This window comes from Camelus bactrianus, chromosome 25, assembly GCF_048773025.1.
Source record: "Camelus bactrianus isolate YW-2024 breed Bactrian camel chromosome 25, ASM4877302v1, whole genome shotgun sequence".
Classification (NCBI taxonomy): Eukaryota; Metazoa; Chordata; class Mammalia; order Artiodactyla; family Camelidae; genus Camelus; species Camelus bactrianus.
Window position 1 is genome coordinate 10,152,901 of NC_133563.1, and position 17,980 is coordinate 10,170,880.

Genomic DNA, 17,980 nt, shown 5'->3' on the forward strand with positions numbered 1-17,980 from the left:
TTTTTAAGACATCAGTGAAATGTAACTGATACCACCTTGCAAGTGATGAGATGCTACCACCCTGTAGTGATCAGAAAAAACTGAACTGAAAAAAAGTACTAGATCAGGAAATCAGTACCATGTTATATAATAAAACCCACCATGTGTCTCAGTGTTAAGTCCTTAAAACACAGAACTTGCTGCAGTGAACATAAGCATCCACTTTTATCTCAAAGATAAATTTCTCGGAGAATCTGAAGAACTAGAAGGATAACAGCAGTTCTCAAACTCTTTCGGTCTCAGGCCCCTCTTTCCCTATCACTGTGGGCACAAATATCTTTTGTTTATGTGGGTCGTATCTAGTTGGTATTTAACATATTAGGAATTAAAACTGAAAATTTAAAATATTTATTTAATACTAATAAATCCCATGTTAATATAAACAATTTATAAAATAACTTAAAAAAAAAAAACAGCGGGAAAAGTGGCATTGCTTACATTATTGCAAATCTCTTAATGTCTGATTTAATGGAAGACAGCCAGATTCCCGTGTGTGCTTCTGCATTCAATCTGTTGTGATGTTACTTTAACTAAAGTATATGAAGACAACTCAGCCTTACACAGATGTGTAACTGGAAAAAGAAGGCCTCTGCAGATCCTTGGAAAGGGCTGAGAAGCCATCAGGAGTCCTTGGACCACATTTTGAGAACCACTGGGCAATTAGAAAAATCACCTTCCGTAAAATATCTATAGGAGCCTCAAACCATCTCAGAGTCAAAAAACAGAAGCTAGCAGAAACGGGGGTACTTGACAAAGCCTCCTGCCTCATGCCGACAAGACCCCCAGAGAATGGTATCTTTCAAACTGCTGGGTAGAGAGAATCATCTGGGATGTGTGTTAAACACGATGAAGCCTGGGCCCTAACACCAACCAACTGAAGGGAAGTTTCAGGTAAGGAGCTCCAGACCCCACATTTAAGTACCAAATGATTCTTAAAACCAGGCAAGTCTGGGATCCCTGCCCCACAGAGAAACCAGGCAACATCAGGGCAGACTCTATGTGTGACTCAGCTACTGGATAAAGAGCAGTGTGGCACCTCCATACTACTGGAACCTGGTCCTTCAAATGGCATTCATGTATAAAAGTGCCTACAGGGGAATTACTTACAGGGGAAGAAAGTGATTTTGAAGAGAGACAATGTCCATTAGGACAGACTTAATTCTAATCACCTACCTGGGTACCAACAGTGATGTTCGGCATTGAAGAAATACCAGCGCTAGATTTTGGCTTTTTGTTTTTTGCTCTAGCTTTCTCTAACATTTTTTTCCTTTGACTAAAAGGGACTACACCCCTGAAAAAGGAAAGCAAAATTTGGACAAATAAGCAGCAAAGAAGCCCATTAAATAAATCTATAATTACACATATTATATTTAAGCATTTCTGGAATATTCCTTCTCCAATATTTTTGCCAGTATAATGTATAACATGTATAACTTATTCATAAGTATAACTTGATCATAGGCTTAATATCTAACTGGATTCATTTTTATTAAACTTTTAAAATTAAAATTTACAGGAAATCCATCATTTTGGTATCTTCTTCCAAATAATTCTATTTCATTAGTAGATTCCTCTATATATTATTTCTGCCAATGCAAAGTTACCGATAATTCCTTAAAACACAACAGAAAGTGCGTTTAAACTCCCTTTATAACATTAAAGGACTAAATGAGGCATAGAATATTCATACAATGAAAGACTTCAGTAACCTTTAAAATTAAATTTTAAGTAACTGTTCAATGAAAAAAAAAAAATCTATGCTTTCAATTAAGTAAAAGCAAAGGACATGTTTATGTACAGGAAAAGAAGATAAATAAAACACCCCCAAATGCTATAATAGTAGTTATATTTGGGTTGTAAGAGTAAGTTTGATTTTTATTTCTACTTTATACTTTTTAAAAATTTCATAGAGTCACTAAGTAGGTTTTTTTACAAGCTTTTTTAAAGGTTTTTTTCAATGTTATTTTGCTCCAAAGTGAAATTTCCCTCTCTGTAAAGCCTCATCTTGTGACTGAGCTTCTCTACTGGCATTCCATTACTCAAAGCACCCATCTATGTGCATAAAAGCGTTCCCTGAGAAGAAAACACCCCCACGCCATACTCACCACCAATACAAATTGTTCTCTAGCTGCGCACAAGTATAAAGGGCACAGCAATGTAAAGAAACAATCCGTTCGCCCTGAAGTTCCGAGTAAGTCTGTGCAGTATGCTCTAATTTAGAAGCCACAGAACTTAAAGTTTCATCCACCCATGTAGCAACCTAAAGAATAAAACATCAGAGGTTTAAATAAAAATAAGTTATCTATCTTTTCAAAAGGATTGTGGTCAAGGGAGGGTATAGCTCAGCTGTAGAGCGCATGCTTAGCATGCACGAGGTCCTGGGCTCAATCCTCAGTGCCTCCATTAAAAGCAAATAAATAAACCTAATTTATTCCCTCCCCCCTGCCAGGAAAGGATTGTGGTCAAAATAAGGGCAAGGAATACCTACTCCGCGGACCAGAATTCTAAATGTGTTTTGAGCTAAAGGCTAGACCAAAAAACAATTCAGAAAAAGTGTTAATAAGACTAAAAACTAAAGTATTTTCTTCAAACAAATCAATTAAAATTGCAGTTACTGAAATAAATGTCTAAAGCCATCTCTAAGGCATTAATCAAATGTAAGTATCTGCTCCAGTAATTTTTAAAAGAATTAAGTGACTCTAAAGTCAAACTGATAATCTGAGGTATAATAAGCATACTTCCTCAGTCTATCTTTTCATTACCACCTGTTTTGTCAGCACACAGCTTGATTATTTTTTCCTTCCCTTAAAGCAGAAAGCTACCTCTGAAGCTGGATTATAACATAGAGATAAATGAGCAACAAAAAGATTATACACTGGGTTACTCTACTAAGGCTTACTTACAAAGTATTACAACATGCTGCTATTTTCAGCAATTTAGTGCCAAGCTATTTTGCTTAAAGCTTTTCTTCAGTGCATCATTAAAGTATTTTTTCTGACCTCCCTGTCTATAGTAATGTCATCCTACATGCTAATAAGGAAGGCATCTGCTACAATATCCTGCTATCATGTGAGTCCAGTGAACAAGGAACCTTGAGAACATCAGAAATCAGTATGTGAACTAAATAAGAAAACAGGAGATTCTCGAAGAGAGATCTGTCCAAAGCAACTGATATAAGTAATGAAGACTGAACCACAATATTCAAAATAGTGGGTAATTAGATGGAAAGATACAAATGTAAAGATAGAAAAGGAGCAAGAGAGGAAGAAAATCAAGAATTTAAGTAATGTTTATCAATCAACGCATAGTGTTTCATACCTTGTTATTTTCTGTAGCTACAGTTGCTCTTATGCTATTTGCAGACAGGAGAACTATCTTTTCATTGGTTAGCCCCAAAAATGTTGCTCGTGGATGATGTAAGGACGGATTCTTTGAAAGCATAAGAAAAGAATAGATAAACAAGATTACACTGTATAGCACAGGGAAATATACACAAAGTGTTACGATAACTCAGAAAAAAATGTGACAATGTGTATATGTCCATGAATGACTGAAAAATTGTGCTGAACACTGGAATTTGACACAACATTGTAAAATGATTATAAATCAATAAAAAATGTTAAAAAAAAAAAAAAGAAAGCATAAGAAAACAGATTACCATTTTGCATGTTTGGTTGGAAAGCTATTTAATGCAATATTTTATATAACAAAATACCTGTGCGTTTCTGTAAGGCTCAGATTCACTCCACTTCCATTGATAAAGTTCTCCTTTACTGCTGACAGCCAAAAGCTCAGAATATAAAGCCCCAATACAGATGAATTTTGTTCCATCCTATGAAGTAAAAGTAATACAACAGTCTAAATATAACAACTGCCAAACTTAGTGATCTGGATACAACACCTGAATTATGGCATCAAATCTAGATTAACTACGTGTTCACAGAGCTTAGCACAGCCCATAAGGCCCTCCTTAATGTGGCCCCTCCTGAAACTCACTCTCCCGCCATCAGTCACACTGGCCTTCTTCCAGCTCCTTCCAGAATACCACCACATCCTTATTGTTTGCTTGCCTTGTATCTCAGCTGACTCACTCCCTCTCCTCAATCAAGTCTGCTCAAATGAGACCGTCCCTGACCACACTAACTATAAAATCAGCATTCTAATACTCCATCTCCTTACTCTGCTTTCTTTTTAGTACACAGAAGTTTACAACTTGACATACTACTGTGTTTACACACTTACAGTCTATTTCACTCAAACATAAGCTTTGTCTTGTTCACTACTGTATTCCCCATTCTTAGAACATTGCACAGACTAGATGCTCAGTAAATGTGCTGAGTAAATGGAGAAGAAAATAGACTAAAGAGTTGAAGCAGGGAAAGTCAAGTGTCAAAACAGAAGATTCCTTCCTGGGAGGGTATTTCAAGCTGCTAAAACAAGGATTTAGGTCATTTTTTAAGGTAAAAGCTCACTTAGTTTTAAAGCAATTCACATGCAATGAGAGCTGGAATGCAATTAAATTATAAAAAGCTTCAATATAAATGAACAATAAATGTAAATAATGTAATTAAACAATACCAGTGATAAAATGATAATTTTTTTTAACATAAGAGCAGTATGATTAGCGTCATGAATTTACCCAGAAATCTCAGAGCGAAACTTGCCAACAGATTTCAGGTCTTATTTTTGCTACTACAAAACTTATCTGCTCTCTTTGAAATTCTGGCTCTAGAGTATGCTAAACTAATGGCATCTTTTTAGTTCTCTGTCAAATTCCATTTCTCTGGTCAGATGGGTTATGGTGCTCAGCTGAAGTCTGAAGCCTGCCAAGACTTACAGTAACAACAGGGTATGCCTTGGAGCTGCACAGAAAGAAGACGAACTTTTATCTTCTCTTTTACCAGTGCCAGTCAGCCCTATTTTCAAGTCACATCTATGAAGGGATGGGAAAGAGATCAAATCTGAAATTTTCCAACTTAACAATTCTTCTCTTCCCTTCACCATATCTATCTGAAAAACACTGCTTTCTCCAGGCCGGCCACATCAAGTCTTAACAGGTCTACTTCATACTTCCTTCTCAACCTCCTGGTGAAAATGATGATGGAATCAGACCAAGTGAGCCCCAAACCTGGATCCAACACTTACTTATTAAGTAGGTAACTTCAGACAGGTTATGTAATTTCTCTGAACTCTTTTCTTCACCTCTAAAATGGGCATAATAATAATAATACATTGCAGAAGGGAAGGTAAAAACCAAATAAAGTAACATATATTAAAATACCTGGCACAAATAAATGATCAAATTCAACTGGTTATTCTGCTGTCCTGACTTCATCTCCTCCTCACCCCAAAAGCACAAGCTTCTTGAATATTCCTATCTCCAGATTTACTTAATGAAAAACACAATTCTCCACCACATAATCTCTGAGAAAGAAGTGCCCCTCTCTACTACTTAACGATAACCCACAAACACGTGGATACAACCCCCTCTCACTGCCCCAACAACTATCCAAACTAATCTTTCCTTCAGTCTTACTCACAGTAAAATGAATTATTACTTGGCGTATGTTTAACCTCACCAGCTTTCACTGACAGCTGTAGTCGCTCCTCCTACAGTCATATTAGTGTCCCACACATTTAATCAATCATCTTCTCTTTAAACTCTCTGAACCATCTGACCTTGTTCATCACCAGTTCTAGAACCTCTCCTCCCTTGTTCACAGGTCACGACTCTACTGGCCTCCTACCTTACCGTTTTCTCCATCTCCCTTGTACCACCATGTACTCCCTGATCCAGATTCTGTCCTTTTCCCTTTTTTTCAATTATGCTCCACCCTCAGCCTGACTGTGACCACTAGGGCACCAAGCTTTTAAACACGTACATCTCCTATCTCCAGACTAACCTGCAGACTGACTACCTGGAGACCTTAACAGCACCATAACATCTCCAAAATGGATTCATCACCTCCTCCAAAGCTGCATGTCCCCTGCAGTCCTACCTCCAAGAGTAACACCCACCAACCACCCATCTCGTAGCAGGAGAGCACACGGGCGCCCGAGCACTCTCCTCAACTCCTCCTCGTTTCCTCTCAACTACATAGTGACTAGTAAACCAGTGCTGTTCTTGTCTCAAATGCCTCTCAGATTCCTCCTTCCTCGGTCCGCACTGTCACTGCCTCGGCTGAGATCCTCACAGTCCTTTCTATAATGACTCTACTAGTGTCTTCACTGGCTCTAGCCTTTTCCCAGTCCTGTCTTTCTCCCACCATGCCAGTAGTCTCCTTAAGAGCACACAAAACAAAGCCCACCTACCTCCCTGTCACTCCTCTAAGAATGTTGCAGGCAGAACACCCCCCTAACTCTTGGGCAGGCTGCCTCGGGCCCTTTACAGTCTTGCTGCATCTGCCTTTTCTCCTACTCCCCACCACAGGGCGGCAGTTCTGAATTTCTCATTGTTTCGCAAACACACCCTGACCTTTCGTGATTTTAGGCCCATACTTGATATGTCTGGAATGTCTTTGCAACTTAGTTAACACCTACTTATCCTTAAAAATGCTATTTAAATGTCATCTCCTCTGTGAAGTCTTTGCCATTTCTCTCAGGTGGCATTAGTCATTCCCACCCTGAACCCCTAAGCCCCACAGCCACACCTTCAGTCCAGCACTGATCACACTGTGGACACATTTCATTGTATGTGAATGCTTGCCTTCCCCACTGAGTTCCCCATGGGAAGGTCCACGACGCATTCACCCCTACATTCCCATAGGCCAGCTCAGCGCCTGCCACACAGTAGGAGCACACTGACAACTGAATGAACAAATGCATCTTAAATCTTAACTCAAATTTCTTTGAGTATAAGCCCTGCCAGAGCAGTACGATCCTGTACAGATCATCCCTATAGCAAAACCACGGCGTTTGAGGCCCTCTCAGCACTGACTTACCTTTATCCTTCAACGATGGGCCACTGTTCTCCAGTTTATTAGTCCTGAATGAGCTAAGTGAACCCTGAAAGCCCTGAACATCCATTATGGGCAAATGTGGGTAGATGGCACAATTACCAACCAAAGGAAGATGATAGAAAAATCACTTACTGCTTCTTGCTCAAAGCAATTAGTATGCAGAGAAATACAAATCAAATACACACAAAGGAACAGTATTTCAGCTCACACATTTCATGTCACAGAAAACAATGCTTTTATTGTTTTAATGAAATACTAATGGCTGCTTCTGAGCAAGTTGGGGCCTGCTTCAACCCAACTGGAAAAAGTGGATACGCATGTTTCCTTAAAGGTCAGTAGTATGCAGCACTATTTTTTTTAAACAAAAACAAATCACTTCGAGGCTGAATCTAATCAGTAAATTTGCAACTGTCTGAACAATAAACAAGTCATCGACTAAATAAGAAATTCCTAAGGGAGATGGAAAATATTAAAAAAGATAAAAATTACCTGGTGATCAAAGCTTAAAAAAAATATCACTCAGCCCAGCAACTCAAGCCCTTATTAACCTCATCTACATGTAGTGACTTGGTATTTTGAAAAAGCTGGTCTTTTTATTCCTAAATTTCTCCCCACAAAACTTGGTTTTCATAAAAAAAAAAAAAAAAACTTTTTCCTACTATCAGCAAACACTAGTTCTGCCATCAAGCAGCAGCTCCAACAGTGACGTGCCGCGTGCTGTGGCTGAAACGGACACTACGCAGCTGCAGGCTGCACGCGCAACTGGTGAGGGGCCCTGTTCTCACCTCATCTCTCCTGCCCGTCCACATTTCTGTTTTCTCCTTATGCCTGGCTTCTCTTCCTTTGGATGACTACCTCTCCTTTTGTTCCTACTTCATTATTAAATTGCATTTGTGACATACCTAGCTAACTTTTAACAAATACTTCCTGAAAGCCTCCATGAGTTGATTTAAAAAAAAAAAAAAAAAAAAAAAGACCTCCCTACCCAACTTCCACTTCTAGAACCTTAAAGGCAAAGGAGTCTGACCAACAAGTTTGATCAACTGGTCCCAACAGTGAAGCTGCTCCGTAACTTAAGGAGACAAATGTTAAGGGACTACTTCCTCTCAACACTGTTCAAAGAAACTTGAGAAAAACACACAATTCTACAATTCAAAAGGCTCGTGGGGAATGAATTGTCTTATTTCCCCTAGACTAGACGAAAATAGACCCAGAGCAGTAAGGGACGTGACTGTAAATTCATAGCACTGCCCTGCTGAATCAGTTTTGATTCTTCATCACCCACCATACAACTTCCATCAAGTTCTTCTCTGAGAGCTTATGAAAATAAAGGATGTGTGTCTCTTCTAAAATGAAAGAGTTGTAACAGGGCACAAAGCAAAGTTTTTATGTTCAACTTCAGCTGATTTACTGAGCATGGACTTCTGTGTAATTTCTCTCCCTCCTTTCCCTTCAACATGTATGACTTAGCTCTCATCTTTACATTCTACCTTTAACAGACTTTGTTACTACCATAGCTGCATTTTTTCCCCTACAAGTTACTTTAGATTCTTGTTGGAAGTAGGTTGGTATAAAAAGAAAATATATATATAAATATATATATACATGCACACAAATTACATATATTTGTAATTTAAATGAAGACGTTCAGCAACATGGAACTAAATTTCTAATCTGAGCAAAGTAAATTCCAAAAATGACTGTGAAGTGAAAAAGGAACCCTGTTAGATAATCACCTAATTGAAAGACTATACCTTCTCATCCAAGTAACTAAATTATCACAGCTTTTTCCAGAAGCACGAAGTATAAGCAGAGAGAGAGGGGGACAGGAAGAGGGGAGGAGTTTTTATTTGAGAGGAGGAGAGGAAAGAAGGATTGGGGGGGGGGGTAATAAATTGGTATTCTGGGGTAAAACTACTTAGAAACCAGAGTAAACTCGACCAGTTCAGCTGTGAACATCAGGGACTTCGAGGCCTGGACTCAGGCACTCCCTCCGCGTCTTACTCTGGTGCATAGAGATTACCTGTTAAGTTCTTATTATGCCAATTGTTACTATAATGAAATGCTTTCATTACGTGCATTCTAGCCCAGTCCGACAAGGGGCATCGCCTGTATCTCCCGGCAGAGAACCTGACACCAAGCACTGCTGCCGCACGGCCTACCGCGCACCCACCCCCCGGGTTCTTGCCGGCCCCGACCTGCGGGAACGGCCTTTCTCTTTGTAAAATGGGCATCTGCTTCTCCCTGCTCTTTATGCTTCACATACATTAACTCATTTAATTCTCATGACAATCCCATAAAGTAAAAAATATTATTATCCCCATTTTATGGACGAGAAAACCACGGCCCAGAGAAGTTAAAGGCTTTGCCCAAGGCTACACAGCCAGGAAGAGGCAGGGCCAGGACAGGGCCTTCAGCCGCCCGGCTCCAGAGTCCACGCCCTTGGTCATCATAACTCTGGCCTCCTTTGATTCCCCAAAGCCTCTTGCACCCAATGTTATCACGGTACTGACGCCAGAGCATTAACAACATTATTCTGCCTTCCTACAAAACTCTCAACCCAACACCTGAACAAAAGGCCTAACACCCAGCATGCATTCATTCAAGGGCTACTCCACCACTGACTGAATGACTCACTTGTCTTCAGAGCTTTCAACATCCCTAATTATCAACTATGCTTTTTTAAAAAAGATGCTGAAAAGTTAATGGGGAGGGGGGAAGGTGTCATAGTTTTCTTTCTTTTTACCATTTGATCCCCACCCCCTTTACCCACTTCTCCCACGCCCCTCCTCTGGCAACGGACTATTCTGTTTACTGTATCTACAAGCTTTGTTTTGGTTGTTTTTTCAGATTCCACATTTAAGTGAGATTATATGGTATTTGTCTTTCTCTGTCTGATTTATTTGTCTTTAACTTATTTCACTTAGCATAATGCCTTTGGGGTCCATCCATGTTGTTGAAAATGGCGAGATTTCGTTCTATTTTACGGCTGTCTAGTATTCCTCTGCGTGTCTGTGTGTTATGTGTGTGTCCATCCACTGGTGGACACTTAGGTTGCTTCAGTATCTTAACTGTTGTAAATAATGCTGCAACGGACATGGGAGTACGTGTATCTTTTCTAGTTAATTATTTTCATTTTTTTCAGATAAGCACCCAGAAGTGGAATTTCTGGATCATACAGTAGTTCTATTTTTAATTTTTTAAGGAACCTCCATACTATTTTCCACAGTGGCTGCACCAATTTACTTTTACATTCCCACCAACAGTGCACAAGGGTTCCCAATTATGCTTTTATACTACTTTGACATTGAAATCAAATAATTTATGGAAATAATCAAAAGTTTAAGGTTACTTCAAATATTTTCAGTTTAAGATTATACTGCAAAGGCTTAAAGAAAAGAGATCATTCATTCCACCACTGAAAGAAACTTATTAGCCAACAAACTGGTGAAATTCTGAAGAAGTAGCTGTTACTCTAAACAGGTGGTAGTAAAGTCAGGACTAACCCAGATAATTTACCCGTGGAATTTCTCATGTACCCTAACAAAAGGAGAATGAAAAAGGCCATGGATACTAACCAAACTTAAATTCAAAAATAATGGATTAGGTCATTTCTGAAATTAAGCTGGGATGCGTATTCTGCCCACCCCCGACATACACAAAAAGAGAGAAAGAGACTACTTTCCAAATAGTGCTTGCCGACATCCTCCATCTCCCTGCACTCTTCACCTACCACTCTATCCTCTGTCACGCTTTCCCCAAAACCCTTGTAACTCTGCAGGGATCATTACCCCCAAGTGGAGGACCAAATGGTCCCATATATTGCCCATTTCTTCATGTGGAATTTATCTTAATGCCCCTGCATGATAATTCTGCATCTTGTTCTAAAGGCAAGATCTTTTCTTCCCTTTAATAACTCTCTGCATTCTCTGACTGCAGCACTCAGCCTTGCAAACAGGCATCTAACATATGTATCTGTTGGTAACTGCGATGATGCTTAAAGCTCAATTAGGCTTAAGCTGTTTTCTTTCCCTGAACCAAAATTTTTGCTGTCTAAATTTCAAGAGTAAGCTAATAAAAGTGGTTCTTTTTCAATGACATTTAAACATTTCTTTAATAGGAAAATAAAGCATAGGTAGGATATCTTTTTGTTGCACAATACAGCTATTTCTCCTTCATTCAATGTCTAAATAAATCAAGGAAATAACACACTAAGTTAAGGCCAGTACAGTGTCAAGATTTTATGACGCAGCCAGTAACAGTCTCTGAAAACAAGCTGTATCTAAAAACGTGCCTATCAGTGTAAGCCAATAAAGACTGGCTAACTCTAACACAAGGTGCACTGGCCAGGGGAAAAAGCTTGCTAAACTCATACAGCTCAAAACATTTTCATTAATCAAAAAGAATACAAGATAGAGAAGCCTATGCTAATGCATGTGCGGTGGCACTATTAAAACAAGCCTCATGAGTCCTCCACTACTTCCTGTCAGTGTGAAGTAGACAGCCCTAACACGAGCCCGGCAAGAGAAACAAAAAACAAAGATCAGTATACGAAAAAAGAAAAGAAAAAGCACAATGGTTTAAATCATCTTCTACCATATGAAGTAAAAGTAGAGACTAGAACATTTCTAGTTCTATGGAAATAAGTAAGAGAATGCAATTCAGGGAGAGTTTGCTGCCAAAGAAAACAGAATAACCTTTTGCTTACAAAGAGACTGATTAAAATTCATGTTCCTTCTTGCATTCAAGCTTTCCACATGAGCTGAATGCAGAGGAAAATAAATGAAGTACATCAAGATTCACAATAACTATGAAAAGTAAACAAATTCAGGAAGTTAAATAATATTTTTCCTTTAATATCCCGAATTCAACTTCAAAGAAAGAAATCTGTATCGGAATCTCCTTATCTGCTAGAGATAACCTTCAAGTTCTTATCTTCTTTTACTTCTACTTAAGAAAATTTCCTATCCAACTGGATCTGGAAATTTTTATTTCATTGTAACAGGCACTCCAAAAAACAGGTGAAAAACATGGCTTCCTGTAAGAGCCTTTGAAGATGAATTACCAATCACTTAAGACAATGAAACCTACACACCATCAATACGTGTCGACTCTTTCAACTAGAGCAGTGATGGATTTTTAAAGATTCAAATCAACTTAAACCCTGGATGCTTTCTAGAAACCAGTCATTGTACTACTCCTCAGGATGCAGAGCATAACTCCCACAGTCCATTCCTGCTTTGTCTCCCACAGCATTTAGAGCAAAGGGGCCGTCAGAATTCACTGCCATCAAACGGGAAAGCTAACTAACCAAAGAAACAGAGATCCCTAATCTCGCCCTGACATGCATGCTTGTATCAATGACCAGAAACCTGCCCTGCAGAAACTGGGGTCCACTTGACATTACAAAAGAAATTTCTATCAAGAAAGATACTAGTTTCCGGTATATTTATCATCAGAAAAGAAATCCTGAAATAGAATGCTGGTGTTACCTGGAACTACTATCCCAATTTCTCTGATTTATTTCATGAAGTAGAGAAAGAAATAGCACCAACTGATGAAATCTCATTAAAATGACTCCTATAGAGTCAAATAAAGATGATCTATTTACATTTAAAAACAAAAAAAAATACCACTTTATGCCTGCATTTTAAATGATAGTACAAAACTCTGAAATAAAACGGAAACCTTTTTGTTCGGGGTGGGGGGTGGGGGTGAAACTGCCAGGAATCTATTTAAAATGTAAGGGGGTGGGATTGTTTTCAAATACCTTATCAGGCCACCACTGCAAATCTTCTCCTAGAGATACTGGGCTTTGCACAGGCGTATTCTTCTTATCCAAGTTTGGCTCTCCTTCCTTGCTAGTAGAGCCCCTTTCATTATCAAATGAGGCTCCATCAAGCCACCTTCGTTCACGTAAACGTAAAACGGATTCACGTTCACGCAACAGCTCAGAGTCTCTCTCTAAGGGAAGAAGGAGAACTGGTATGCAATTGGGTCACACCAGTGGGATAAAAGTAAGCCACTCTCTAGTAAAGACCCTTCAGGATGCAACTAACAGCAGTTTATCTACTCACAAGAATTTAATATAAATGTATATCTAATAAGCCTGACATGCAACATTCAAAACATTAACTCTTTCAAGTGAATGTATGAAAATTACAAACTAGTATTGTTAAGCACTATGTTGAGACAGACTTTTCTGGAATCCAACTATATGCTTTTAGAGCAGAACTGCTTTATTTTAAAGTGGATTCTGGATTTTTTAATGGAGTTTTAAATTTTGGGCTCTCATTAAAAATGCTTAACATAACTTTTTTTATTTATCTATTAGAAAAGACGACAACTTAGAAGTTCAACATGTTAGATGCATACATAAACCAAAAAAAAAGAGTATTTGTTAAAGAGTCTACACATAAAGCAAAAAAACTTGAAAGGGGCAAAATATTAATCCATTGACTATAAACCTGTGATGATCCAAGCCCTTGTTTAGAGTAATTTTATAGGTTGCACTTTTATGAATGTCTTATTTTAAAATTTTTGAGAAATCAGATATGGTTTTTTTAAAAAAAACTTTATAGAAAGATTATTTTATAAAAATGCTTCCCCTGCAAGACACTGGCCTACAAACTTTTTAAAACCAGTGGTTTTTCTCCCCAGTTTGCTCACACATTACTTCTTTAAATAGGCAGCCAAAATAAACTTTCCAATATGGGGATAGTAAGGATTAAAAACAATATTAAGTTGAACCATATAAAATTGCCATCCATGCAGGTCAAACATGATCAAGTACCAGCAATTTCATGTGGTTCAAACTAAAAGTGATGCCCACATAGAATGACCTAAAGAAAAGCAAAAGGGAGAAATTTAGGAGTTATTTGTGTTAAAGATATTGAATATTTGAAATGTAATACTTGAATAGAAAGCAGTAAAATATGCTTTTAAGATTTTAAGCTATTACACAATAGGTTCAATATATTAAAAGATCATCGTGGGTCTGTTATTTTAAAACTGCTTTTAAGTGCTAAGTATTCGTAGCAAGGTCTTAATATAACATCGCATCTCTTTCAGTTTATAAATGATAGTAAATAATATAGCTGATTCTTGCCTGTTGTTTGAATCAAGCAGTTTTATATTCTGGAAAGTAAAAATATTGGCTTAAAAAAGTTAAAATGCAAGTTAAATCTATATCAACATATACAGAGGAAGGCTCCTATTTGTTTGATTTCAAAACTTTCTTTCTAACCTCTACTATGTACTATAACTTTTAAAGATTTCAAACTTCTGAAAATACCATTTTAATAAGCTAAACATTTCTATATATTCATTACTGATCAATCCTATTCTAATAATCTGTTTCACTCTTCCATCTAACAAGGATTTTAAGTGAATGAAATAATCACTTTATTTTAATCAAATAAACTAAAGAGGCTTGTTTTCTGAATGCTGCATGTCACTATAAAGTAGAGTTCTGCTTTTAGTTCAGAATCCATGTTCCTAATTAAACATATAGTTAGGTAAGGCATAACCCTTTACATGTATTCCACAACATAGTTAAGATTATCTCTAAAGTACTATTGTGGCTCTTCAAAATCAAAAGAACTATTTTAATGCCAATGCATCCAAAAACACTAATAAGTAATGATTTCTTCTACTGTAATATTACAAGTTCAAATACACTGAATTCTACCACTATCTCTCTGTACAGCCAACCAATAATCACAAAGAAATAAATGCAAAATTACCTCGAGATGAGCCTAGCCTGGAGAGTGACGAACGACGGAAAGAAGGGTAACCAAAATAGCTAATGTCTTCAGAAAACATGGCGTCTGCATCGATAATGACACTTGGGTGGGCAGAATGAATGTCAGCATCAAGAAGAGACATAAGATCCTCTATAAGCAGAAACAAATATAAATGAAGTAGATATAGAGAAAAAAATCTATAGACCACTAAAAAATTCCCTGAAAAGTAAAACATTAAAACCAAGGACTGACTACCAACATAACCTGAGGAGAAAAGCAGTAACTACCCAGAAATAAAATTAACATTATTAATATAGATTTTAAGTAACATCAATTGAATGACTGTTGCTTGGGCTACCTACTATAATCCTACTATACCCAAAAAAATCCCTATTTAAGATTCTTGTGCATCACAGATAATGGAGTCAAAATCAAAATGCAGTTCAATTCTTATATATTCAGTAATAAGGGGATCGAAATACAACATCCCAGAGTCATCTGTCAGCCAGTGATAAAGCCATTCACATGCTCTTTACTGGGACCAAACACAAGTCCACTGAACAAAAACTCTCCCTCATTTGCCCTTAAAAAGAATTTTACAATCAAATCAAACACTACAGTGAGAAATATCTACCACCGTGGAAAGAACTGTCAGAAAATCCATTGCACTTTAAAATTCCACTCCCCAGTCAGAAAAATCTCTCCCTTCAGAGCTGAGAAAACCATGACTGTGACCCACAAACCTCCAGGCAAATAAGATTCACTGGCTGTATCATCCCCATCATCTCCATCTTCATCATCCCGGCTAAGTAAATTATTTACAGCAAGGTTTACATCGAGATTTGTTCGCTGAAGTTCTCGAATAATGACACTTCTGGATTTGCCTTGTAAAACAACTTGGGCCTGAAATTAAACATAAAGGTGAGTGCTATGCTTATTTTCTTTCCATAACTTCTTTATCAAAATCAGCTTTCTAGGATCAATACAAAAAAGCAGTTTTCACAATTCGTGAGTCACCACTACAGTCCACTACATCTAAACCTCATTTTGTCCTGCTGTCTTACACTGAGTGTCCTCTAAGATCCATACCTGTGAAATCAGCTCCTCTGGAATTACAGACGCTGGAATAACTGGCTGGGGCTGGCTGCCCAGAAGCCCAGACCCTCGATCCCGTCCCGTCCGAATTACTCGAGTCTGTCGGCGGGAATCTCGAGCTCCAGCTGATGACCGTCCAGAGGACCCTCCTCCACTTCCACCCACTCCAGAACTCCAGCGACTCCTAAATATTGGAGAATTTATATAATTAGCATTTTAAACAATCATTCTAAAAGATCGCTTTGGGTCTCATTTTCATTCTCTTAGGCTGCAATAAAGCTATTTTTCTACCTGACATATGTTAGAGTAGTATTGTGATAGAACACGGTTAACAGAACTGAGCTTTAACATAATACTGTTCTAATTTTTAAATGCTTAAGTATAAACTCACTTTTTAGAAAGATAAATATCACACTTTTGCATCTTTCAAAACAATTTTTAAAAAGAGCCACATACTAAGTATTTCTAGTCATAACTATAAAATGCATGCCTCTGCATGAAAGACATATCAGATGTAGCTATCAATATTCTGTAACACAAAAAGTAAAATATAAAGTTTAAAGACATAAATTAATGGAAAGACACCCGTGTTTGTGGGTTGGAAGACTTAGTATTGAATATTGTTAAGATGTCCATACTGCTCAAAGCAATCTACAGATTCATCACAATCCCTGTCAAAATCCCAATGGATTTTGTGTCTCAAAGGACATAATCAACAGAGTGAGGAGGTAACCTACAGAAGAATATAAGAAAACATTTGTAAATCATATATATATATCTAATAAGAGGTTAATATCCAGATATATACAGCTCCTATTTCAACAACAAAAAAATCAGATAACTTGATTTTAAAATGGGCAAAGAATATGAACAGACATTTCTCTGAAGATAATACACAAATGGCCAAATAAGCATATGAAAAGATGTTCAACATCACTAATCATGAGAGAAATGCAAATCAAAACCATGATTACATATTACCTCACACTCATGAGGAATGGCTCCCATCAAAAAAATAGAAAATTACAAGTGTTGGTAAGGATGTACAGAAATTAGAATCCTCATGCACCATTGGTAGGATTGTAAAATTGTAAAGTGCTATGAAAAAAAGTATGAACATTTCTCAAAAATTGAAATCAGAACCACCATATATAACTCAGCAATCATACATCTAGGTATATATCCAAAATTGAAAGCAGAATATCAGAGAGATATTTACATACTCATGTTCATGGCAGCACTATTCACAAGTGCCAAGGGGTGGAAGCAACCAAATATCCATCAAAGGGATAAATGCAATGGATAAATGAAATATGGCATATACATACATTATAATATTATTCAGCCTTAAAAAGGAAAGAAATCCTGACACATGCTACAACACAGATGAACCTTGAAGACAGTAGTATGCTAAATGAAATAAGCCAGTCACAAAAAGGCAAATACCATATGATTCCAAATATACACAGTACCTAAGTAGTCAAATTCCTAGAAACAGAAAGTAAAATGGTAGCTGCCAGGGGTTAGGGAGAGAGGTAAAGGGAGCTATTTAATAGACATGAAGTTTCATTTTTACAAGATGAAGAAGTTCTGGAGATCTCTTTCACAACAGTATGAATATACTTAACACTACTAAAATGTGCAGTTAAAAATAGTTAAGATAGTAAATTTCTTGTCATATGTTTGTGCCATGATTTTTAAAAAATAAAGTCATGTGTTATCAAAGAAAACAAAATTCTATCATACAGACATGTTTTCTTTTCAAGTTATATGCACTGTGACAATTACGCAACAGAAAATATTGTAGGATCAATGAAACATACAAATAGGTATTCAAATCTAACAGAAAATCAGCATTTCTAGTTAATTTTGACAACTTATAAGAAACTATTAAGTCAGTAGGAACTACTTTTTCAAAAGTTTTGAACAGTCAAAAAGCTGAATATATTATTTCAACTTGAAAACAGGAGGAACTAAAGAGTCTTTAAAAAATATATTTAGGGTGACTACACGTCCCACTTTGCCTGAGATAATGTTGGTGTAAGCCTATTATCTGAGCCTAATCAATTTCACTCCAAAATGTCCCAGTTTGGACAATAAATTGCACTGCCAACATAAATGTAAGGAATGACTTGATATTTC

The 17,980-nt window shown here is 37.3% G+C and overlaps 1 protein-coding gene across 7 annotated transcripts in view; it reads right to left on the reverse strand.

The window, feature by feature from the left end:
- Nucleotides 1–17,980, reverse strand: part of UBR5 (ubiquitin protein ligase E3 component n-recognin 5) — a 125,081-nt gene that overhangs the window by 65,742 nt on the left and 41,359 nt on the right. For 5 of the 7 annotated variants that reach the window (XM_074353059.1, XM_074353058.1, XM_010955786.3 and 2 more), the window contains exons 6-13: nt 15,833–16,022; nt 15,487–15,646; nt 14,744–14,893; nt 12,769–12,980; nt 3,755–3,871; nt 3,358–3,468; nt 2,145–2,299; nt 1,213–1,330 (exon numbers count right to left, since the gene is read on the reverse strand). In XM_074353059.1, coding sequence (XP_074209160.1) covers nt 1,213–1,330; nt 2,145–2,299; nt 3,358–3,468; nt 3,755–3,871; nt 12,769–12,980; nt 14,744–14,893; nt 15,487–15,646; nt 15,833–16,022 — 1,213 coding nt within the window. The remainder of the gene's footprint in view (nt 1–1,212; nt 1,331–2,144; nt 2,300–3,357; nt 3,469–3,754; nt 3,872–12,768; nt 12,981–14,743; nt 14,894–15,486; nt 15,647–15,832; nt 16,023–17,980) is intronic. The other 2 variants (XM_074353060.1, XM_045517238.2) reach the window with 1 other exon arrangement.